The 27,540-nt window shown below is 32.4% G+C and overlaps 1 protein-coding gene and 1 long non-coding RNA gene across 2 annotated transcripts in view; both read left to right on the top strand.

Annotated features, from left to right (window-relative positions):
- Positions 1–8,011: 8,011 nt before the first annotated feature.
- On the top strand, positions 8,012–15,854 carry LOC143055218 (uncharacterized). Its single transcript, XR_012971969.1, has 3 exons — positions 8,012–8,095; positions 12,891–12,982; positions 15,070–15,854. It is a non-coding gene; the product is annotated as an uncharacterized LOC143055218 (long non-coding RNA).
- A 9,737-nt stretch (positions 15,855–25,591) lies between these two features.
- LOC143055287 (uncharacterized) overlaps positions 25,592–27,540 on the top strand; it is a 60,493-nt gene continuing 58,544 nt past the window's right edge. The window contains exons 1-3 of the mRNA XM_076228422.1: positions 25,592–25,742; positions 26,296–26,417; positions 26,620–26,784. Of these exons, the coding sequence (XP_076084537.1) occupies positions 25,592–25,742; positions 26,296–26,417; positions 26,620–26,784 (438 nt within the window). The remainder of the gene's footprint in view (positions 25,743–26,295; positions 26,418–26,619; positions 26,785–27,540) is intronic.

Raw genomic sequence — 27,540 nt, 5'->3', positions numbered from 1 at the left:
AGATTCAACGACTCATTGGTAGGGTTATGCCCCTCTGAAAATTAACCGGTGTCGGTTGGCCACCAAAACTCAGAAACCGTAAGTCGTAGACACCTAGGATCTTCACCATTCATCATCAATTCATGTATCTTTGAAAAATACCTCAAGGTCAAATTTGTATGTTGACCTTGACCTTTGACCTAACACCTTGTTATGGGATAATCTCAGAAACCATTATACTTACAGAAGTTTTAAATAGTGGAAAATGTTTGGGTCATTATGGCGCAACTTTGTTACATTTTGACCAAAGAGATTTGACCTTTCTATAAGGGGCATAACCCCTGTTTTAGGTTTTTGAAAAGACAAAATCAGCTTTTACTATATAACCAAAGGTCCTAGACCCTTGGGGTCTTCAGTAATGGCATCGGGGACCAATGACCTTGACAAAGGTCAAAAGGTCAAAGGTCAAGGTCATGTCCCATATAGCGAATTTAGTGTTTTTAACCTTATTTAAAGGATTTTTAGTGTGTTTTCGAGCTTTTTAAGGTTGACCTTCACCTTTTCAATACATTCTACGTCTGTTGGAACATGTATTTTACATTAAAAAAGGAAAGACCTCTCAATTGTTCAAGAACAATTGACAGTTTAATTTTTTTTCTTTTTTTTTCTAATATTTTTGTATTTAATGTTTGAATCTTCCTTGGTATCGAATTTGAAGTCTATCCTGTTAATAATAAAACATTTTTAAACTGTTTCATATCGGTCAGGATATTAGTACTAAGTTTCAAAGTCAATTTTGTCAGGTCAAGTTTTCTAACTCTTATAAATATTTTTTTATTTTTGTTTTATTTTATTTATTAAATATAAGTTCTCATCTTGCTTGATTCCAAGTTTCAAGTAAATCCTTCCAATAATAAAAGTATTAAGCATTTTCATTTCTGTCAGGACACTGTCAGGACATTAGTGTAACCCTATTTCTCCGAGTAATCTTATAACGATATGATTGAGTCGACATATTCTGCTGCTCTATTATGACATGTATGACAACATCTACCGAGAATAGAGATTGATAACGAGAAGGGCATGAAATATTCGAGTAACGAGTAAAACGCCTTGTCATTTAACGCAAATTGCGGTAGTCACAAGTGAATCGAAAACCGTGTTTTTTTCTTTATTTATACCACAGGGGCTTGTTACAATTGCCGGGTTTACTATCCATACGAACCCCTAAAAGTTACAATTGCCGGGTTTACTATCCATACGAACCCCTAAAAGTTTTTTAGGGGTTCGTATGGATAGTAAACCCGGCAATTGTAACAAGCCCCTGTGTTTATACGATGACTTTGTGTCAGGAAATTTGGACTGTAAATGATATCCAAAGCGCAAGAACCGCAGAATAAATTGGGACAAAAAACATGACTGCATTAAAGAAATTGACACAAGCACGAATTTGTTTGATTTATGACCGTATATTGAGAAAAAAAAGTCGACAAACACGCATTTTAATTCCCTTATATTTACCCATGGCTGTTGTTTTTGTTGACAAACAGCAAACACTCTCTGAAACTGTCCCAATACCCTCAATTTAGTCATTAAAAAACTACTTTTTGGTTAAGTTCATGTTTTACATCACATAATTACTTTCCACACTGAGTTTACATTTTATTTTGTACTCATAATACTTGCATGTGTTGCATACAATTGTACCAATACATTTAATTGATGTGGACAACAAACCATTGATTAGAAAGCAAAATAAATTTGGTGTAGGTCTAGTCCAACTGAAGAGAGCATTTCTCTTACCTTTGATGTATACTATAAATAGGTTTCTAAAGCGGCAATTACATGTATAACAGTGGTTGCCAATCAGGGATTTTTATTTAAGAGTTTAAAAAATAGTGTCAGATTTCTTATACAACATGTATATACATTATACAAGCTTGTTTTCCACTAGCATATACCCCGCGGTATGAAGAACTTGTGACAAGGGTTTCATATGAAATAAAATTTAAAAAATAAAATCCTCCCACCATGTTTTTCAAAAATTTGGATGAAAATCTACTAATTAATTTTAGTTGGCCTAATACATAAATAACAACAGACTATTAGCAGTTAACTGACATGCCAGCTCCAGACTTCAATTAAACTGACTGAAAAATTATGATTTCATCATATGAACATCAGGTACAATCCTTTCCGTTAGGAGTTTAGTATCATACCATCATAACATATATGAGAAGAACATAACCCGTGTCATGCCAACAACTGTTTTAGAATAAATGTGTTTAATTCCGATGCAAAGACCTTATCAGTGACTCAATATTAACGCCAAAATATGCAATCTTTAATGACTTGACAACAGTATCGTAATTATATTCCTTCATGATAAGTCTATTTAAAGGTTTTGTAAGTTTCTGAGGTGAATACTGACACCTTTGTGCTTTATAAAGAATATTTCCATAAAAAATTGGATGTGAAATACCTGAATGTATAAGAGGTCTGCATGTTGAGCTATATTTACGAATGATGTCTTTATACCGATGATAAAATTTAGTAAATGTTTTGACTAGTTTGTGATATCAAAAACCTGGTGTTATAATTTTTCAGTAATACATAAATTTCTCTCGTTAAAATCTAAAACATTGTTACATACACGAGCGAATTGTACAAGTTGAGATACATAAACATCCCTTTATAAGTTTTACTGATGCTATCTGACATCATCAGTTAGTTGACCGTTTTGCAATAACCTTTTCACAGATGATCACCGAAATGTTTGTTCTGTCCTAACTACAACCCTGCTTTTGATGGGGTTTGTATTGCTCGGTATTTAGTTTTTCCATGTTGTGTTTGTGAATTGCTGATTTTTATATTGGTCTTTTTCTTTTTTAGTCATTGTGTTGTTTTTTTTCCATATAGGAGTTTGAAGGTCCATGATGCATCTTGTATCTTTCGTCCCTCTTCATAAGATAAAACTACGGTATATTAATGGGAACACGACACCTCAACCTTTTACAAAATAAATAAAATTTGTAAGTTTACATGTTCATGATGTACAAGTATATGTGCAATAACAAGCCATTAATGGCACACTGACACAACAGTGTTTATCATTCCCTTTGTTTATCTTCTCTGCATCCACCTTTGTTAAATTTACCAACCTTAGTCTTGATTTGAGTTTTCAGAATGGCGTATATATATATAGTTACGATGTACACATATATATAGAGAGAGATTTTAACTTCTATGTAATTTTAGCTCTTGTGGAGAGTTGTCTCATTGGCAATCATATTTTTATAGCGAATCACTGAAGCATGTCTGGAGCCCCCTCCCCCATAGTTAAGTCAGTGTTCCAGCTAGGCCGTTTTCAGAGGGCGCGGCGCCCGCCCTTTTCCGAGTGGCGCCCTGTGCCCTTTTTACAGTTTCCAGGGCGCCCTGCCTTTTTTGAAGATCGATTGCATATTAATTTGCGTATTGATATGATACGCTAATTACTAAATTTTACCTGGGGAAAAGATTATGACTTTGTTTACCACCCCAAGCTAATCAATGGTTACAACTGGTGTCATAATCTGTTGTTATAGGTAATCCGTTTATCGGATGGGTCATTAATGATCATCAACATTAATTCGTTCAAATAGAATCGGTCAGTCGGCAATTATCTTTGAAGAAATGTGCATACAACAACTTGGGCACAATTTGCGATGTTTACCGTAGTTTCATGGAAGAAACGTAATGACAGAAAGTTGGAAAACCATTATAAACTCGTTGAAGACATTGTTTTACTTGTTTTCTGTAAAATAAACAGAAAATTCAGACGTATTTGTCATTGACTGCCTTCATTTTTGATACGAAAATAACAAAATCGGCGGCCATATTGTGATCATATTTACATCATATTTACGTACTGTTTATAATCCTCCAAAGAAGGAGCACACCCGAATAAAGAAAGATAACTCAATCTGATTTTTTTCCTAGCATTGAGTAACCCATTTACATATTCTAAAATGTGTCTCCATACTTCTTGCTTAAGAATATATATGTTTAGGTATTTATTTTGAGTTATGGGAAAAGTTAAATAATAGGGTCTTAGTAGCAGTGTTGGTAGGGTGCCTTGGTCATCTTTTTCTGTATTCTTTATTTTTGATACTATTTTTCACTGTTGCTTTATATCCTAAAATTGTGAATTTACTGAGCACAGCTGTTTTGTGCTGTATTGCCATCAAGCACAGCAGGGGTAGAAAGGTGAAACTGGTAAAATGTGGTAGACCATAGAAACAGTATGAAAAAGATCTCCTTTCAAAACATACTGCATATAAAGTTCAACTGTGCCAAGCAATGATAAAAAAACTTGTGTGACAAGCTGCTTGACAAGTTTTTCAGCCTTAAAAGTAGAAAGATAGAGTTCTATATGGGCTAAAGATGTTGTTCTTGTATAACCTGTGATTCAACGAATAAACACAAATGTTTGATTAACATCTTTTATTAAAATATGCCCTTTTCATATTATCATATCGCGCGTTAAATGCCCTTTTTCAGGATTGGCACCCTGCCCTTTTGAAAACCTAGCTGGAACACTGTAAGTCAGCAGGACCTGCACACAAACCTCAATTTAGTTACTAGCTATTGTGACTAGACAGTGAAAACAAAAAGAGACAATAGTCAAACTACAAAAATGCATTGACAGAACAGGCATATTTGAAACTGCTGTTCCTCAATCCAAATCTTAACCAGTCATGCCAGTATATACTAATTTAAAGCACAGAGAAGGAGATATGACACAGGCACTTGTCTCAAAAAAAAATTCCTTTATACCTTAATATAACACATTAAGGTATATAGGAAAATTTTTTTGAGACAAGTGCCTGTGAGATATGAGAAGAAAACTCAACAAAGAGAAAACTGGCACATTGGCATTGGAATAATTCGCACCCCCCCCCCTCCTAATGAAAAGTTCTCTATCCGCCAGTGGTGGTTTTAATTACAGTTTGTGGTAGTAAATTCCATTGAATAATTGTTCACGGGAAGTATGACCATTTGGATGTGTCTGTATGCAGGGTTTCAGCTAGGATTTTGAAACCTTTAGTCACTTTTGCGGAAGACAAAAACTTACCACTTTTTTTTTAAATTCAACTTTGCATTCTGGCAATAAGTCTCCAATGTAACAATAATATGTTTATTATTGCTACATTTCCATGTAACCGTAGCCAGTGCCTAAAGATATTGGCCTGTAGTTTACGGGGTTGTATTTTTCCACCTTTTTGAAGTCTGGGGCTACATTAGCATGTGTCCACTCCTGTAATAGGTGTTTCTCCAGTTTCAAGTGACTTTTAAAATGTTAATGTGAGATAATTTTGTTCCTTTAATCTGAGACTACTATAACACATGTGTTATAATAGTCGGGTACAAGTCAAATCGGCACCTGGTCAAATCGGCACCCATAGAAAAAGCCAATCGGCACCTGGTTAAATTGGCATCTAGTCAAATCGGCACCTATTTAAAGTCAATTAGGCATCCAATAATATTTGTATATTATAATATATGGGATTGGGACTATTATGCTAAGTTAGTAATTTAAGTATACTAGCATAATAGTCCCAAATATATATAGATATTTCTAAAAATGTATAAATTCGATCATGATTTATTTTGTTAAAAAGCATCAAGCTGTAAAAATACAAAAGTTGATCATTTAAAGTTTTCTCAACATTATGTGACTGATGTTTTCATGGTTTTGATAAATTTTCTTTTCAATTAATAAATAACTTTAATCAAGTACATAGTGAAAACACAATGTAACACCAGCTTTTGTTTCGCATATTTCTGTCATATTTTCACAACTATATGATATAATCTAATAGCGAGAATTAATACACAAACATGATTAGACCACAAAAAGACTTTTTATGGATATATGTGGTATCAGGAGAAATTAAAATTCGAATGTAAACTATTCAGGTATCCTCATTTCCATTGTGAGGACAAGGATAATAGCACGAAATCTTAGGTTAAAGTATATAAATTTGAATTTAAAGATTGAACTAGAACATTTCTAAAGATAAACTTGTATCCCCTCATTCACCAGCTGGTGTAAGAAAATGTGTGTCAAAAAACTTATAACTTGTACAAAAACCCTGTACAAATTATAAATTGTACAAAGTTATATTTTGTACACATCATATATTTAACAAATTTAACATGGGTGCCGATTTAACCAGGTGCCAATTTGACTAGGTGCCGATTTGACCAAGTGCCGATTTAACCAGGTTAGTCCAGTCAAACTAAGATTTAACCTCAAACTAATTGCAACAGAAAATGTTTTAGTTCTAATCTATAGCATTATGCCCTTTTTATACACAGAAAAAAGTCCCATTAAATCTAACTTGAGGAAAACTCAAAATCAGCATTTTTATTTTCCTATGGAAATTAACATTGGAAGGGGAGATAACTCTTGCAAAAATGAGTCTTTTTTGGTCAGTTTTTGGTTGTTTTTCTTGAAATTTATGTAATGTATGATACTTTGATGGGGTTATAAGTTTGTTTTTGACTAAATTATATGATCTTCTGCTCATGAAATGTACAAACCCGAAGTGTTATGGGTAGTTTTCTTTTTTTCGAGCATTTTTCATTAAAGAAATTGCAAATTTAAAGCTTTGTAACCATTTTGAAAAAATAATATGAAGATTTGGTATTGTTTATATCTGTATATGATATTTTTTTCAGCAACTTACTTATCTAAAGAAACTTTAAACCACAAAAAGAAGAATACATGCTTAATTATTTTTATTAAATTTGAGATTCATCACCTTGACATGTTGAAAAATTCAATAAACGGTCATCTAATGAATTACGAAATCTAGATTATAGCTTGATAAAATATATGAAAACACCTTTGGAGTTGTTTGTTATACTCTGAAGACCGCTGAAAAACCAAGAATTAATACATTCTGATTAATAGTAACGGTAAAGTTATAATTTTGTATCAATTCTTATCGATATTTCTGCCTTTTAAGCAAGAGTTATCTCCCTTTTCAATGCAAATCTCCATAGGAATTTAAAATGGTGATTTTTTTAGTCTTCCTCAAGTTAGATTTTATGGGACTTTTTTCTGTGTATATTTTGGGTATAATGCTAAAGATTAAAACTTAAAAATCTTCTGTTGCAATTACTTTCAGGTTAGGGTTAAATTTATGCTAGATTGACTGGACTAGTGCCGATTTGACTAGAATTCATAGTAGTCTCAGCTTTAATAGTTCTTTAAAAACTCTTTCCGTTGCCCGTAGGAAGCATGACTATACAATCTCTGTGCTTCAAAATACCTGCAAACTTTGACTTTGCTCATAATTTCGCCCTTAAACTTTGTTCTGAGGCAAAATATCTGTTAATTCGTTTTCCAAATCGTCTTTCATCCTTCGTCGCCATCTTCAAACATTCTTGTGAAGCCCTTTTCATTAGGACGATTTTGATTGGTCAATATAAATACTTTCTCGGGTCAAAAAAAGGTCACAAAAGCGAAATCTCAATTGATAGAAACTGTTGTTAGATCTCATATATAGTATAACGTAATCAGAGATCAATATTTTAATTAGATTGAAGTGATCCAAAATGTTCATTACTGATGAGTATTTTCGATTTTTCTGTATATGAGTCTAAGGTCGTCTAAAAGTATATTCATGTGTATTTGGCTACTGACTGCATAGTAAACTATTTATGTACCTATTCGGGGGGTCTGAGCGGGACGCGGGATTGTCGAGGCGGATATTTTGTAAGCGTGACACATGTTCAAGTCAAATTATTGTGCCGTGAAAACGGGAAATGAAGTTTAGCGGGACACGGAAAATTACAAAAATATCAGAATTGCTTACTTACATAATGTAACTAAGCGGGATGTGGGAATCTAAAAACTTAAAAAAAATTAATAACTAATCGGGATCCGTGAACAGAACCCCCATTGAGACCCCCATTAGTTGTGGCTTATTTTGGTCTTTTAAGTTAGTTTCTTTCCCCTACATTACTTGAGATCATTTTTGTAAAACAACAGCACTCGAGGTCTGACAGTTTTTACCAAGAAATGGACAAAATATTCAAAAAGAAGGCTTAGAAAATTTAAATATTGGTATGCACACATACTAACCTGTCAGCACAGACAATTATATTTTTGTTAACGCGCCAAACTCATTTCTTCCACAGTGCGACAATCTTTACAATGTTGATGTTGGTGAAAACAATTATGACGTCTTGCAAGGCTATTTTATTTCTTGGACGGCACGCTTTCCTCCGACGAAGCCGAAATGTGAAACCAAATCAACAAGAAGTCTAACTTTTATGATAGAACTGAAAATGGAAATGGGGAATGTGTCAAAGAGATAACAACCTGACCAAAGAGCAGATAACAGCCAAAGGTCACCAATGGGTCTTCAATGCAATGAGAAAATCCCACAACCTGAGGCTGGGGTGGATTCAGCCATTTAAAGGAGGGGTTCCTAACCCAGGACAAATGGGGGGGGGGGTTCCAACTACGTGTCCCCATTCAAATGCATTGATCGTCCAAAAAAAAAAGGGGGGTTCCAACCCTCTGACCCCCCTGGATCCGTGCCTGTGAGGCATGCTTTAGCTTGCCATTAAACAAAAATGTATACTAGTTGAGTGATAATGGACGTCATACTAAACTCCTCAATATAAAAAAAAGAAACTAAAATAAAAATCATACAACGGTCACAAAGGCCATAACTTCTGGCTCCTGACTTGGGAAAAGTGCAAAATGCAGTGGGGTTAAATGCCTTTACTTTAAATTCCTGAAATTACAATTATATAAATCATCTTGCATCTTTGTCATGTTTGTGCATTTCTTAAAATTGGTCATATTAATAAATGCATGCAATATTTTCAGAAAATTTCAATATATAGGCTTTTAAAAGTCAATCTGGTGCATGATTATCATGATTATACTCGCACAATTAACACATGTGGTTCTCAAAACTAAGAGGTGTCTATGCTATTTATGACAACATTTTAATCAAGTATTTACAAAATATGTTTACTACTCTCATGACTATGATTTTTAGGTTTTTAAGCATAAATATAGTGGGTCATGTTTGCCTACTCTCACTGACTGACTGAGCACATGAATTCAACACTAGTTTTTGGGTGGTGTTGGTGTTACTTAGTGTTTTGTTTTGTTTTTCTTTTCTGCATCTTATGTTTTGCCTTGGCCATTGTGTGTTGGCATTGTCAGTTTCTCTTTTTTTTTTTTTGTTATGTTAAATAACAAGAGAGAAAAGACAAAAAAAAATACGTGAACAAATTGGCTTAGTTCAGTAGATATTAAGGACAGAGATAACAAATAGCTAAATAAGAAAAAGAAAATTCCTTTTCTAGTCAATTGTCTGATAATCTAGAAGATAGCCTGATTTGCTAATTCTCCTGAATTCTAGCAGGTACTTTATTCCAACTTTTTTAATTCAACAAACCATGTCTTAGATAGTCTTGGAATTAGAATACATTAATCATAAAATTTTCATAAACCTTTGATGAATTATCTATTGATATAATTAAGCTCCTTTTTAATTTTTAAAGATTTTAAATTTGCAATTTAAAGTAAGGGATTTTATTCATAAAAGGGGTGATTTTTCCAGTATACTATTAATAATTCTTTGAGCAATTTTCATGAAACTTGGTGAATTATTTTTGTATAACATAATCATGATAATTTTCCTTTCAATTTTCAAAATTCTGATATATATATATGTCATTGTACTATTGGGATTTTGATAGTCTCAAGAATGCTCTCACCAATTTTTATGAAACTTTGGTGAATCGTTTTTATATCTTGCATAAACTCCCTTTTCATTTTCATGACCCATAGTGGAGGGGTCATTAAGTTTAACACTTGATCGTCTGTCCATCTGTCCCAAATTTGTATTTAGCTCACATGGCCCGAATCTTCTCCTCTGAAACTACTAGGCCAAATACTTCCAAACTTTAACTGAATGTTCCTTAGGGTATTTAGTTTATAAATTGTATCCGAAGTTTTGATCTATCAACAAACATGGTCGCCATTGCTAAAAATAGAACATAGGGGTCAAATGCAGTTTTCGGCTTATAACTCAAAAACCGAAGCATTTAGAGCAAATCTGACATGGGGGTAAAATTGATTATCAGTAAATCTTAGTAATCTTTTACATCTTCTCCTCTGAAACTACTTGGCCAAATTACACCAAACTTGGCCAAAATCATCATTGGGGTATCTTGTTTAAAAAATGTGTCTGGTGACCCGGCCAACCATCCAAGATGGCCCCCATGGCTAAAAATAGAACATAGGGGTAAAATGCAGTTTTGGGCTTATAACTCAAAAACCAAAGCATTTAGAGCAAATCTGACAAGGGGTAAAATTGTGTAACAGGTCAAGATCTATCTGACCTGAAATTTTCAGATAAATAGGATAACCTGTTGTTGGGTTGCTGCCCCTGAATTAGTAATTTTAAGGAAATTTTGCTGTTTTTGGTTATTATCTTGAATATTGTTATAGATAGATAACTTGTAAACAGCAATAATGTTCAGCTAAGTAAGATCTAAAAATAAGTCAACATGACCAAAATCGTCAGTTGACCCCTTAAGGAGTTGTTGCCCATTTTATTCATTTTTTAACAATTTTCACTAATTTGGTAAATTTTTGTAAATTTTTACAAAATATTTTTCACTGTATCTAAAGGTCCAAGTTTATTATAGATAGAGAAAATTCTAAGTACCAAGAATGTTCAGTAAAGTAAGATCTACAAACACATCACTATCAGCAAAACACAATTTTGTCATGAATCCATCTGTGTCCTTTGTTTAATATGCACATAGACCAAGGTGAGCGACACAGGCTCTTTAGAGCCTCTAGTTCGTAAATCTTAGTAATCTTTTACAAAAATCTTCTCTGAAACTACTGGGCCAAATTAATCCAAACTTGGCCACAATCATCTTTTGGGTATGTAGTTTGAAAAATGTGTCCTGTGACCTGGCCATCCAAACAAGATGGCTGCCACGGCTAAAAGTAGAACATAGGGGTAAAATGTCAAAAACCAAAGCATTAAGATCAAATCTGACTGTACATGTGGTTGAATTGTTTATCAGGTTAAAATCTATCTGCCCTGAAATATTCAGATGGATCGAACGACACGTTGCTAGGTTGCTGCCCCTGAATTGGTAATTTTAAGGAAATTTTGCAGTTTTTAGCTCACCTTTCCTAAAAGGAAATGTGAGCTTTTCTCATCACTTGGCGTCCGTCGTCGTCGTCTGTTGTCGTTAACAATTTTTCAAACATCTTCTCCTCTGAAACTACTGAATGGATTTGGATGAAACTTAGCATGATTGTTCCTTAGATTATCCTGCACAAAGTTTGTGCTTTGATTTTTGATCTGTCAAAAAACATGGCCGCCGTTACTTAAAATAGAACATAGGGGGCAAATGCAATTTTTGGCTTATATCTCAAAAGTTAAAGCATTTAAAGCAAATCTGACTGGGGTAAAATGTTCATTAGGTCAAGATCTATCAGCCCTGAAATTTTCAGATGAATCAAAGTGAACAACCCATTGTTGGGTTGCTGCCACTTAATTGGTAATTTTAAGGAAATTTTGCAGTTTTTGGTCATTATCTTGAATATTATTATAGATAAAGATAAACTGTAAACAGCAAAAATGATCAGCAAAGTAAGATCTACAAATAAGTTAATATGACCAAAATTGTCAATTGACCCCTTAAGGGGTTATTGTCCTTTAATGACAATTTTTCACAATCTGTTCATCATATTTGCTAACTTTAAAAAATCTTCTCCTCTAAAACTACTCAACCAAATTCAACCAAACTTCAACTGAATGATCAGTAGGGTGTATAAAATAAAGTTTGTGTTTTATTTTCTATTTTGTCAAAATACATGGCCGAAGACATTGTTTACCAGGTGAGCGATTCAGGCTCTTGAGAGCCTCTTGTTTGTTCTCTTACAGTACTTTAGTTTGTCTCAACCAAATTTAATTAAACTTTTACAAAAGCTTGTTATCACAATACTCAGATCAAGTTTGAATTTTGGTGATGTCAGTGTTACTGTACTAGAGTTATGCCCCTTACAAATGGGAAAACAAATGCTGAATTTTTGGTTTCCCGTTCTCTAAACTTTAGTTTGTCTCAACCAAATGTTATGAAACTTGTACACAATCACCACAAAATACAGATTAACTTTGAATTTTGGTAGTGTCTCTTTTACTATTCATGCTATTCTAGATTTATGTTTTTTTTTAAATGGAAAAATGATAAATTTTTCGTTTCCGGCCTCTAACTTGAGTTTATTAAACTTTAAAACAATACTTTTTACCACAAAATCAGATCAATTTCAAATTTTGGTAGTAAAACTTTTACCGTTCTTCAGTTATGTTCCTTTAAAACTTCGAATAATATGCAAGCTGGAGTATCATCCCCTATTTATCATGTATATTTTTGTATAAGATGCAGAGTTAAGGAACTTTAGTTGTTGGAAAGTTATTTAAAATCTGTCCATTTTCAAACTTTGGAAGGTTTTAGAAATGTATTTGTTAAAAAATCACAGCTTTAAACTTATAGTCACTTGAGATATCTCTAAATGGAGCCAAATTATCTTCATGTTTTATGTCAATGAATACCACTGTGTGTGCATGTCCCTTTTTTTTTGGAGGGGGTTGGGGGGTCTTATCTGCGCAGTGCTCATAGTTTTTCTAGTTGATCATTAAAATTCATTTAAAGCATAAAGACCAGCTAAAAGGGCAACAAGCTTATCAAGCACTCATGGTACAGATTTTTATTAAACACGCATTAATATACATCATGTACATTAAACAGCAAAAAAAATATTGATGCAAGATGTCATTCCATAATAACTTTTACTCTTTTATGTATAGGACAAGAACTATAGAAGATACAGAGAAATTATAAACAGCAGTAATGATAGGCAATTTAAAATTTGCAGAAGCAATTTAACTTAACATAAATGGTAAGACCACTTTTATTTTTAAAAAAGTTATTGAACTTGAAAGATGATTATCATGATTACTAAAAAAATTAAAAGATGTGGTATTTTGTTAAATATCAAAACTATTGATCATGGCTTTGAGAAAGCAATTGTAGGCCTGTGACGACCTTCAATAATGAGAAAATCCATACCCTATAGTCAAAGTAGGCAGCTATAAAAGACCCTCAAATGAAAAATTGAAACAATCCAAACTGTAAAACTAATTGCCTAGTTTATAACAAAACAAATTACAAAAAATAAATATGACCGGTATGAAACAAAAACAACAACCACTAAATTTTAGTGTCAGACTAAACTGACAAAAACTACAGGCTCTGAACTTTGGACAGGCACAATAGGAATATGGCAAGGCTATATAAAAATACGATGTGGCATGATTGCCAATAAGACAACTCTCCACCAGACAACCAATGATGTAAATTTCCTGCAAACACAGACTGGACTACTGTTAACCAAATAATTTTTCGTGAATACTTTATTTTGCGTTTTATAATTTCTAGTCTACATCGCAGCTATTTATTTTTTGCAATTTACAAGTTTACTTAATGTATTTTAATAAGGAAAGATTATACATATAAAAAACATTTGGGACGATTTATGTGCGCGTTATATTTCTAAATGCGAAAATAAATTGCTTGTGAAAATAAATCGCTCGCAAAATAAGTTGGTTTACAGTAAGCAAGAAATTTATACATTTCCCTTAATTGAAAAGACACAAAGTTAAGTACTCACAGTAACTGACAGCTTAAGTTAAAAATCCATAAAAACTAATGCATGTAATAAAAAACGGGTTTATAGGACTCAACCCTACCCTAACTTTAGACAGTGGTTTAACAGCTCAACACATCTATACTATTAAACGAGAAGACCTCATTTTTGGTGTCGCTTCTCTCCTTTCCACAATAAATTAATCAACACGCCTCTGTGTCTTATAGTTACAGTGCATAGTCGCATTTGTCATCCATTCATATGATTATTCAGATTGAGTTATTTTGGGAGAAAAACGAGAAAAAAGGCATCCGGATATTGTCATGATTGTCCCGTCATTGGACAAAATTTTAAGTCAGATAAGACTTCCGGTTTGCGTTTTTCGGCTGTATACTTTGAACATACATATATACAAAGAATAAAGTGTATTTTCAATGACCACCATGGATCGATTAGTAAACTTAGAATTGAAAGTAAATACACTATATTTATATAGTAATGAATGTTCATAATATACAGATAAGCGCTAAAAATATTCATGTGAACTTTTGATACCTTTTCTGAAATTCTCCAGTCATTAAATCTTTTACAAAATTACAAAAAAAAGAAGATGTGGTATGATTGCCATGTTGAGACAACTCTCCACAAGAGACCAATATGACACAGAAATTAACAACTATAGGTCACCGTACCACCTTCAACAACGAGCAAAGCCCATACCGCATACTCAGCTTCAAAAGGCCCCGAACTGACAATGTAAAACAATTCAAACCAGAAAACTAGCAGCCTTATTTATGTACAAAAAGTGAACGAAAAACAAATATGTAACACATAAACAAACGACAACCACTGAATTACAGGCTCTTTACTTAAATGTTCATAGCATACTAAATGAAAACTATGTTCATATTGAAATTGATAGAAAACCAAAAATTGGGAATTTTGGAAATAATTTAAAGGAGGAGGGATAAAAAAAAAAAGCATTTTCCTGTCCCAAATAACCTATATATGACTTTAATATGATACTTTTGCTGAAATTCTCCAGTCATTCAATATTTTACAAAATTCTTCCAACAACACTTTACATACTTTAAACTACGCTCTGAATGCCCGCGATTTCGCGGGTGTGTTCTAGTATATATAAAGAACAAACTGCCTCAACTTGAAAGATTGATAAATGCACAAAATCAACTAATATAAGAACTATAGACAAAAGCATTGGCAATTTAAGTAAGAAAGGAAATATATTTAAAATGTTAATAAACATGACAAAATAAACTTATATTGCTGTTTCTCTCTCCATTTATAACATTTTATTTGTTTATTTTGTGTATTTATAGGTGATCAGACATCTTGGTTTTCATGATCAATAGGTCATTACTGAAGAGGAAACTTAAAGTTGAAATTTATCTACATAGTTCGCAATTGGATTAATCTGAACTGGAATGTGTGCTTTCCTGCAAAGAAGAAATAGGAAATTTCATCATAATCACATGATGATGGCCATAAACAAAATGGAGTTCTATCATAGATACACAAACACACTATTGTATAAAAGCAACAACATATATATTAGTCGAAAGAAAGGAGAAATGCAGAAAAAATACTATTTTGTTGTTGAAAAAAGGAACACCAGTTTTATTCACTCATTTACATCGCTCCCTCATATCATATATACGACAGAAGATCATTGAAGAACAATTTGCAAAAATCTTTTCTCTTACAATGTCTTAGAATTGAAGGAAAATGTGTAGTGAATGGAATAATGTATTCATTGAATTCTTACGTAGTGGATTGAATAACTGTACACAAGCTGAAACAGTAGAAAATTTTAATTTAAAATAACAGGAAAAGTGTCTATTTTATTATTTAATCTGCAAATATAAACAAATTCTTAAGAACACCACAAATGGTATGACATTCAAATTGGTTGCTTATTAATTAATGTATTGCATTGAAACAATTACAAAGAAAACAGAATCCTTTGCTACAAATTTTTTTTATCAATCAAAGTTAAAGTTATATAAAAAGTATGAACAATACCTAGACCTAAACAGTCAGACTGTATTAATTTTCAATGCCATTAAAATGTTGAGTCAAACATTTATTAAAGTTTTAAATATCATTTGTATCAATTATTCAGTCTTGTAAAAATTATATTCATACTGTTTGTATACATGGTATAGTGAAGAAATGTTAAATGAGTAAAAATAAGGTAAAACATTTCCTTAAGGGAAATTTGATGTTCAGAAATTTCCTTAGAGTAAAAATTGAAGAACAATGATTTCCTTAGAGGAAATAAGTTGTCTTGAATTTTCCCTCAAGGAAAAGTGTTTGTCAAAAATTTCCTCACAGGAAAAAGTATTTCCTTCAACAGTTGTTCAAGGAAAATTTGAAGCTACAAATTTCCTCACAGGAAAAAGTATTTCATCAAAGGAAAATTTGAAGCCGCAAATTTCCTCACAGGAAATAGAATTTCCTCAAAGGAAAATTTGAAGCCGCAAATTTCCTCAAAGGAAAAAGAATTTCCTCAAAGGAAATATTTATGCAGTAAATTCCCTAAGGGAAATCTTTTTCCCTTGAGGAAAAAACAATTTCCCTTGAGGAAAACTCTTTTTCCTTTAGGGAAATTTGATTTCCCTTGAGAAAAACTAATTTTCATCTGAGGAAATTGTTGAAAAAAGGGGCATAACTTTTTCAACAGTGGTGCTAGAGCCAAAAAATTTTAGGACAAATATCAGGGAACCAATACCAACCAAGTTATGAACTTCATTTTGACATAACTGCAAAAATTAAGGTGACAACTTTTGCACTCAGCGGAATTGCAAACTTGTCCCGGAGACTGTTATATACAAACTATATATGTGTGGAATCATTGTAAAAACAACTATCATTTGAGACCAGAAGTGACATTTTCTAAACCGGATGTTGGCAATTATCTCCCTTAATTCAGAGAAAAGTATATAGAAACCATATATTTATTGAATCATTATGAAGAACATATTATTTGACGCCAAAAGTAACTTTAAGTAAACCAGAAGTTGCTTCTTACCAATTATTTAGAAAATTGAAATGGAATGACCTTCAATTGTTCCCTGAACAATTGGTTTTTAATTTATTTTTAAAATATTTTCTTCTTTGAAACAATATGATTGTAGCATATTCTTCTTTTAATCAACTTTGTTGCATCAAACTATGTTGTAGGTACCGATTTAGGATATACTGCAACGTCCGTTTATATGGAACCTGACTGTTTTAAAATCAAAACATTATTCAGTACTAGTTATAAAGATGAAAACAGTCCATTACGCATGCTGATAACTAATGATAATACGGTAAGTATAAATTACCTTTATTCGCATTTAGTTAAGATCAGATAAAGGTTAATATATTGTTCGTCTAAACTATACGCTATGACTTACCAACCAAATAAAGTCCGGGTCTGCAGAAAGGTACTACCTGTTTGGATTTCAATTTGTCCTTTGATTGTTGGAAGAGAAAAAATATTTTAAAGTTATTAGTCCCCCCCCCCCAAACCACCACCAAAAAAGGGAGTGCAAGTGAAAAAAGACATGCCACATGTATAAATTATTTGAATGTAATATCTGTCTCAAAAAGCGATAACCTGCAAATAATACAATTTTTCAAATTTAAATTTTTCATTCATATATAATACATGATTTATCGTTGAAAACATTTTCTCTAATGTTTAAATAATCAATGATCATTAATCATCTCTCAATTGTTATCAAGCCATTAAAATCAGACTTGACCTCGTTAATCCATTGCGTCCAATACCAAGTTATTGAAACAGCTGGTATCAACCGATACACCATCCACCCACTGACCTGCCCACCGTACAAACTAGAATTAATGAACGCATTATAGTTTTTGACTATTATTAAACAAAAGGTGTGACTGTTCACCCATGAATTATTTCACGCAGTCAAGGGCTTAAATTCCGAAAGTTTTTTAAACCTTATTGAATTTTGCTTACAGAATTACGAAGTAATTTCCCAATATGTACGTTTATGCATTACATTAGAAATTTTATTGATTGCATGTGACACTATAATATTGTCCGCTTTTGATACTGAAGGGGCCTTATATTTTCCAGTCTGTACACCCGTCCGTCTGTTTGTAGCCCTTTAACCCTATCGTCCCGTATTAGGTTAAATCTTTGGTTTACGGTAAGTTAAAGTTTTTGTTGAGGATAGCTTGTGGTCACATCAACTTGATACCTCAATTCATGTTCACTTATGAAGTGAACTGTTTAACATATATGCGAAAATAGAGTTTCGACCCAGATTTCATGGTTCATCGAATATTGAAATGTGATATAAATGTTGTGCAAGCAGAACATGACATTGGTTTCCTATGGACACATAATTTTGTTTTGTAAATTTTATTGAAATGACATATCAGCAAAGCTATACACATATAGAGATGCAATCTTTCAACCGAAGTACATTTTCCGCGCTTCATTTTAAAAATGTTCGCATGGTCAACGCTTTTACAACCCTATGAAATTACTCAAAGAAGCATTCAATACTTATAATTGCAATTTTTCGCTATGATCATGCAAAATCGATTTTAATCATTTATTTCTTTAAATAACCTGTGCCCATTTTTTTTTATAGCATTTGTCATCAAAAATGCTAAATTTCATTTGAATACGAAAGTGAACTTTAGTAAGACACACAAGCGTTGTTATTCAATGAAAATAACGGATTCTTCTGAAACATACATATAATGTTATTATAATGAAATAACATAGCAATTAAGTGTAACCCCGATGAGAATCCTTTAAATATGCTTGTTTTAAAGTATTGTATGTTATCTTACATAAGGCAATATAATAAAAACAAATCATGTAGCTCTTGGGCTCAATTTGTTGAAATCGACTTCATACAATGCACGTGCCTTAAAAAACTCAAATCATTGTGAATTATATCATCTCTGGTATCATATTTACACGATGAAGGTATCACAGAGAGTGTGTTTGATTTAAAGATTTCCCTGTTAGAGGATGACTGCAAATAAAGTTGAAATCGTTAACTCAATGGATGGATGGTTAAATAACAAATAAACAAACAACCCTCCTATCCGACTATTGCATTTTCGAAGAAACACAAGGTGGTAATTTTCGAAAAAAAATCGCTGTTTTTGATAAATTTGAAGCATATTATTATTATATGACACACCGTATTGAATATTTTAAATAGTTTGGCTTGTGCTTTTAGATAACAAGCAAAGGTGTTGTAGCACTGATCTGTCGAAACAGTCATAGAGACTACAACTGGCATTTATGGCGAAAACTCCAAAATGGTACATATGTTAAAGACAAATATCTTGTTAATCCAGCAAATCAACCAAAATCTGCGGCAATCATCTTTGCAAAAGAGTCAATACCAGAGGGAAACTATTTGCTTCGAATGGGTGTTTATCTGAATGATTCTGGCCAATTTTTGGAAGACGAAATTTACGTTGAATATAGATTACCGCCAATTATTACAAGTATTCAAGGAGGCTCAGTTAGATATATTAGCAAAGATAACGATGTGGTTATAGATGCTGGTTCTGTAACATATGATAAAGTACAAAAATACAAAATTGTACCTTTTAACTATGAATGGTTGTGTCGCAAAGGTCTTAACCAGTCACAAGTGGACGCAGTTCTTGGGAAATTTGGTTTACCGGGAGCTACAGACATCATAAATCTTGGAACAAATTGCAATGAATCTTCATGGGGTGCAAAGTGGACAATCCCATCTGAAAACCTTAGTATAGATACGTGGTATTTATTACATGTAAAAACCAAAAAAGTAACAAACATAATGGATGAAGAATTATTAGGAAGTGCAGATACTATTAGATCAGCAACTGCTCTTCAAGCATTAAAAGTGAGAACTGGGGATGCCCCGATGATTAACATACTGTAAGTAATAAACGTTAAAGGTTATATAAGAAGGTCTATATGCCATTTTTCTTCAAATAGTGATTAAGATTATAACACAGGGTTGACTGTTTACTCTAAGTTTAATATTTTTACCTATTATGTCTGTTTGTTTTGCTTACACATTTTGTCAAATAATAGAATTCTATGCGAATGTCATACAAGTGAGAGGTTTAGCTTGCTATAAAACCTGGTTTAAGCCACCGTTGTCTTTATAAGTAATGTCTGTACAAAGTCACGAATTCGAATATGACAGTTGTTTTGACGGCGTGTATAAAGCTGAGTCCACAAACGTAACGTGTTAAAATTACTAAAAATCATTTACGACGTCCGCATTACCCCCCAGAAAACGTAAGCGTGACAAAAATACTGGACACTTAGTTTATATCATAATTTTAAACATAAACGTTCAACATGTTTCTTTTCTTTCAAACAACAAAGCACAGCAAATGCACATTCTGGAAATCTAAAAAAAAATACTTAGAGCAGTGTAACGGAAATAACAAGCGACTATGCAATGGACCCTATTAAAAAAATTTAATTGTAACATAATAGCTGGACATTTAAAAAAACAGATGTTCAGTCTGGACTATCGAATCATTCATAATTTGCAGATTTCAAAATATGAACAATAACAAGTACATATTTTTTTTATCTATTCTTCCATTTTCTAATATTAATCCTTCCAAATTAGTACTTCTTACAAATAACGAACTACATTCCAAACGCGTCAACCAAGGCCCGTTTTTGGTTGGGTTTTTTTAAAGTTCGTATGACGTCATAATCCGAATTCGAAAAATTGTATTGTACGAAAATGCAGAAAAAACGTTTAATTTGTATAAATTTCAGGTAAAAAAATCTATTTTATGCTTATTTATTGTTACAAGTTTCACATATGTTTGCCGTTTTCTCCATGTTCGTTTCATACTTTATAGATTTAATTTTGATAACCTTTTTAATTATGTGGATTTTAATGGCTAACATTAATCATTTTCGTATAAAAAGAACTGCCCAGTTAAAATCCATGAGTTTAACACGGTTGCATGCAGCTACTTTTACAAGCGAGTTAACAATTGCCGTCAACTTGTGCACGCCGTCTTTCCGTTCGTTTGATATGCTTGAGCTTTTGATTTCGACATCTTATAAGGGACTTAGTCGATTTCCGTATCGAATTTTCCTTTGGAGTTTGGTATTTTTTGTTATTTTACTGTTCGATACATATGAACTTTGCAATTGACTATTCAATTTCGCTTTCAGTTGTTATGTTGTCTTCAGGTACACATGTCTTCGTAATTTGTAATGGATTGTTATGAAAATAATTTTATACATAAAAAAAGAAAAAGATGAGGTATGATTACCATTTCGACAATCATCCAACAGAGACCAAAGAACGTGTATTTTAGCAATTTTATGTCACCGTTTGCTCTTCGACAATGAGCAAAACCCATAACATATACACGTAGTAAACTATGGAAGGCCCGACATGACGAAATCTGAAAAAAATCAAATTAGTTAACCAACAACCTCATTTACGTTAAAAAAAAACTAAAACAAATACGACAGACAACAACCAACAACACTGAATTACATGATCTTAATTGATACTAAACAGACACATAAAGAATGTGGCAGATTTGAATATGTGTCTCAGCGCTCAACCTTTAATTTGGACAATAGTGTAACAGCGCAACATCAGACCAAACTGTTATGAGGGCTTGACTCATCAGATCGGTACGAAGTACAATAAAAAAAATAACAATCAACAACAAGACAACACAAAAAAGACACACAGTACCAATATTAGATTATATGCAGTTACTGGATCTATGTTTAGGCCAATTACAATAACAAAAATCATGTTTACCCAGAATTATATATCAATCAGTTACTGTACACAACCAACGGATTTAATGTACAGACGTCATAAACAGTCTGAGACAATCAGAATATTGTACAATTCCATATACACGTGTAAGTCCAATGTTTTAAAAGAATATTGGACCGAACTTACGTTCACATAATTATTTAGTAATGCATAGTTATTATTTAATTTATCAAAGACAACATAAATGTTGGTACCAATAAAGAATATATTCCAAAATTTTACTTCAGTGTTAAATTGTTAACTGTAAATGATAACTTATTCCTATGGGAACGAACTGTGCGCGTCTACTTGCCGACCTCTTCTTATTTTCATATGAATCGGAGTTCCTTCAGACACTTGTCAAAAACAAGAAGATCAAAGAACCCAGATTATTTAATTTCACTTTCATATATATTGATGATGTTTTTTCCATTAACAATCCAAACTTTTCTGATTGGGTTCCATCAATACATCCCCCAGAACTAGAAATTAAAGAAACAACAGACAAGGCTTCCTCCGCTTCATTTTAGACTTATACCCCGAATTCGACATAAACAGTCATCCCAGTACCAGAATCTATGACAAACGAGACGATTCTAATTTTGAAATTATCAATTTCCCCACATTAGTAGCAATATACCAACTTTAACTGCATATGGGATATATACATTTCCTAACTTGTTCGATATATATTCAAGAGCTTGCAGCTCCTACTTAGACTTTGTAAAACGACACCAGTGTCTGAGCAGAAAGTTGATTAACCAGGGTATGTCAAAGAACGTCTCTTCCTTCATCGGAAGGTACCAAGACCTTATTGATAAATATTCCGTATCAACTTCACATTTGTTCTAACATAACTGTCGAATTGTTTACCCTGTATACCACCATTCCCCATGTAAAATTATAATGTTTTTAAATACTTTGAAAGACTTAATTATTTTATATTTCTTCCTATGTGACGTTTACAATTTCTGTCGTCATACTTGCGAAGCAATAAATGTGGTTTATAAATTTGATAGATGCTTTTTGTGCTTTTTTGTTAAATATGTGTTTGTTTTGAGATTGTGACACAGTGATGACTGCTGTACCTATATTTGGCTATTTAGCTATCATGTCTGTTTTATTCCCACATCATTGTTAATATAGTGGAATTTGATACGACTGTCATATAAGTGAGAGGTTTAGCGCTATAACACCAGGTTCAATCCACCAATTTCTACGTAAGAAAATGCCTGTACCAGTCAGGAATATGACAGTTGTTATCCATTCGTTTGAGGTGTTTGAGCTTTTGATTTTGACATTTGATAAGGACTTATACATGTTATATCTAGAAATTGACTATGAGGGTAGGTTGAAAAAAAAAATTTATGACATAAGAAACGACTTCAATTTCCCAATTGTGTCATGTTCAATTCTAAACCTAGAGATCCAAATACTGAAAATGTAATCATCATTCCGTTAATATTACGGAAGGCATCATGAGTTGGTTGACCTTCCTGGACTATTCGTTATACAGATGATATCGGATACGTTTCTTATGTCGTAGCTACAATACCCCTTCCCTTTTAACGAAAGTGACTACCGAATTAGACTATTTTCCGGTTTTGTATTAACATGAGCTATACGACAGGTGCCAGATGTGGAGCATGATCTGCTTCCCCTTCCTGAGTACCTGATATAACCCCTTTGGTGGGGGTCCGTGTTGTTTTGTACCCCTTTTGGTGACATAATAATGTTTCACGCATCATTCATTTCACTATTGTCAATTTAATAGAAATTGCTGCGACTGTCGTATAAGTGAGAGGTTTATGCATGCACCAAGCCAGGAATATGACAGTTGTTGTCCATTCGTTTGATGTGATTTATCCTTTGATTTTGCCATTTGATTAGGGACTTTCCATTTCAGCATTTTTGTGATTTTACTTTTTATTCAATAGGATGCACAAGTTAGTATGGAGAGAATCTAGATTTACGGGCTCTATAAACGAAATCCTCGTATAAAACAGAAATTGTTATCCCGTTGTTTTGAAAGTTTAACCAAACTTCAAATTAAAAATCAAATCAAATCAAAACTTTTAAAGGATTTTTTTTTAAAGGATTTTAAATATTGTATTGCAATGAAACCCATGACATAATTATATTGTCAGTTATACCTACATTAGTTTCATTGAAGTCATATATGTCACTTTAGTACCTGAGATCACCCCTAGTGTTTGGTGGGGTTCGTGTTGTTTATTCTTCAGTTTTCTATGTTGTGTCATGTGTACTATTGTTTGTCTGTTTGTCTTTTTCATTTTTAGCCATGGCGTTGTCAGCTTGTTTTAGATTTATGAGTTTGACTGTCCCTTTGGTGTCTTTCGTCCCCCTTTTAGTAACAGGCAAAACGAGCGAGTTAAAAGGAACAATGTAAACGAAAGCGTAACACTTTTCCTACACGATATATTTAACCGAATTCCAAGCGGACATAGCTATGATTTGATACATCCTGGGCAGCACACGACCGGACCCTAAGAAAACGGATAATTAGGGAAATCGGGAATATCTATAAAATTGAGTAAATTCTGAATTTTTATTTCAGGTGCAGAAAGAACTGTCTACCAAAGTTGTCCCTCAATTCTTTATTGATCCTTAATGCAGATTGTCCAGAATGTAGCTTATCAGACACCATTTACGAGTGGTCAATACTCGTGTACAATCACACAACAGAAGTATTCGACAGTTTGAATTCTGTACCAAGTATCAACCAGTCACGACTTGTAGTAACCAGTAAGTGTCCTTTTTTTCATTGATAAAAACTAGTTGCATTACAGACCTGCAAAATATATTCTTTGTACTAATTCATAGTACAAATTGAAATGAAATTTAAAGATAACACTGTATTTATTTACCACCAATCAACAGAAACCTAATGACGAGGAACCTATGGATCACGGGGTACATAACACCTAAGAGAATTCACTCTTAAAAATCAGCTGAGTGTTTTAATAACATACTGTTAGTTCGGAGCAATCAAGCTTTTTAACGATCAAAACTAGTGTTTGTTAAACTGCTTTATAGCCAACCAACTTTTTCCTGTAAATTGAGCGGTTTAAATTTCTAGATATTTTTGTAGACAGGTCAAAGTAAATCTTTTGTCAAAACTTTATGAGAATTAAACGAGCAAAATCTATTTTAGTCAAAGTGTTTGGTACCCCCTTAAACAATGAGCAAAATCCATACCGTTTAGCAGGCTAAATACATGTCTGTAATGGTTATATTTTTTCTCTCATTGGATAATTTTAAGCAAAAGAAAGTGTGAATTTTAGAAGTCCACAGATTGCATTGATTTTAAACATCAAATGTGCGAAATACTAGGTATATTAAAAAAACTGTAAACAAATCTCCTTGTAGTTGGTTCATTGATATTGTCATAAAATCGTAAAAGTGAACCGTGGTACAGCAAACATCGAATTCTATTAGAAACCCAATCACATACTATAGTAATTATTGTTTTTTGTATATTAGTAATTTTGTTTTAAATGTTATTTAATGATCTATTGTTGAAGTGTGCATAATAGAAATGAGATAGGGCACAATTTGCAATCGCTTGTCCCCTACTCCAGTATCTAAATCAGCGCATTTAACTATGGTCAAGATCTCATACTTGTAATTTTTCACCTTTTAGGTCTAACTGCTGATGAGATAGGTATCAGACCCGACGCCTTTCGAGAAATGGATAGAATAAGATTTCATCTATTGATCAGAACAACCGGGATATATCATTCGGAGGCAGATTATATCGTGTCTGTGAATGCTCCACCATATGGTGGTTCATGTTCTATAACTCCTAATACAGGTATGAATATATTTGTATAATTTAAAGTTGTTTTAATTAAGATTTAAAACAATTCAGATAAAAGAATATGATAGTTCTACCTGAGAAATTTGAAATTTGGTACTCCAAGTCGAACCATTGATCACCCATTGTAAAATAAAAGATAATACTGCTCTCTTGATAATATACATATCAAATGTTTCTTTTTTAGGTATTACAGTTAAGACTATGTTTACTATAGCTTGTAAAAACTGGTTTGATGAAGGAGACAGATATATACAAACAAGAGCAGATGATGGAACTGAATTATTAACATATGCTGTCTATCATGTGAGAAAAACCACTACTGGTATACTTGAATCTTTGTTGTCAACGACAGGTTTGTACAAGTTTACACGTACTAAGAATATATATTCCTTGAATAATTAAAAAAAAATATCAATTCAGGAATCTCTGATCAACTATATGTTAGGTTAAACATATTTATGCGTTATTAATTTACAAACAAATCATCGTACAAAAATACACAATAATAATAGGATTCGGAAACAAGCTGTTCAAAGCTTAAATAAATATGTTTCCTTCATATACCAACTCCTATTAATGATTACATAAATATAGCCTGCAATGTTACAATGATATGGAACAGGAATAGATGAGTAACTACATAACTAAAAAAGGAGAAAACCAAAACAAAACAACAAAAAACAACAACAAAAACAGCAAAATACACTTAAATACTAAACCCATGTCTAGATGAACTTTATCAAAATCGAAAATAACAGTTTAACTTGTAAATTCCTTGCAGTTAAGTAAGACATTTTGTATTTTACCATATTATTCTTGTAATTTTGCTGGATCTTGAAATAACTAGACACAAAAACAATATCTCGGTCGAACTGTTTTTAGTAATAACATATTTTTCATTTTAGAAGAAAGCAGTATTGTTACAATGTTAGCAGTAGGAGATCCAAAAAATAATTTTTATAGCATCATAAGGGTTAATATCATAGATTTCTACAACGGATACACTACAGTGGATTTACAAGTAACGGTAATTCTCACCTTTTTAAAACTGTATTGCCCAATACATAAGCAACATGTTTAAGACTAACTATATAATCTAAATAGTATTTGAAAATTTTCTGTGAAATAATGACTTAAATCGGAAAATGATGTTCACCAATCTACAGTTCTTTTCTTGTTTCTATTTGTGGAGAAAAAAATGAAAATACTCTGTATCTTATCATTTTTAGGTTAATAATGCCATTAATACCGATAGATCTATACAATCAGATACAGAACTGATCAACACTATTACCGAACTAGTAAATGACGGCATGGTTGATGCACGAATCAGGAATGATCCTAAGCAGGTCATTTACCAGGCTTCAATTATCGTGGCTTCTATTGCATTAATAGTAAGTAAAAGACACACTCACAGTCACCATATCCATAAACATATAAAAACTTACTGTGATTACCAAAATTCATATTTCGTAAATCGGTTTAAATAATGATTTTATGTATTTATCATTGTTTATGACATAGACAAATAGTACCAAATAACTTAATTGTAATCGATAGAAAAAATTGCTGATCGTGGTAAGAATTGGTTTTCTGGTATCTAAAGATACGAGTTTAAACACATTATAGTTTTCGGCGATAAGACATTTAATTTTTAATCTTATTAACCATGTTAACAAAATTGTACCGAATCATTTCAAATTCTGTATTTTTTTTTTAGAATTAAATAATTATACAAGTCACAATCTAAATATTATTGGTTGTTTTCGTTTTCAAATAATTAAAAAATAACTAAATATTATTGCTCATGTTGATGTAAAGCTATCACGATCCTGCATGTCGTCGATTCTTATATTTCGGCATTGCAAAAGATCATTTATACTGCACTCGTTCTATTTGAACAGTCAAAATGCGTTGACTGTATATTTCTATGCCATATACAGTCACTGACCTGATATCACTTTTCTTCATGAATATTTAAATAGAAATTGTCGAAATTATATTTAATTATTCATACGACCTCTTCAACCTGTTCTTGTTTCCAATGTAAACAACGATGTGTTTAACGACTCAAACTTGTTTCTTTTGCAATTTTTGGGAAAACATATATTTCACTTATTTATATTTGTTTGTTTGCAACCTATAAATCA

The sequence above is a fragment of the Mytilus galloprovincialis genome, chromosome 12 (genome assembly GCF_965363235.1).
Source record: "Mytilus galloprovincialis chromosome 12, xbMytGall1.hap1.1, whole genome shotgun sequence".
NCBI lineage: Eukaryota > Metazoa > Mollusca > Bivalvia > Mytilida > Mytilidae > Mytilus > Mytilus galloprovincialis.
This window is presented reverse-complemented; position numbering and strand designations above follow the sequence as displayed.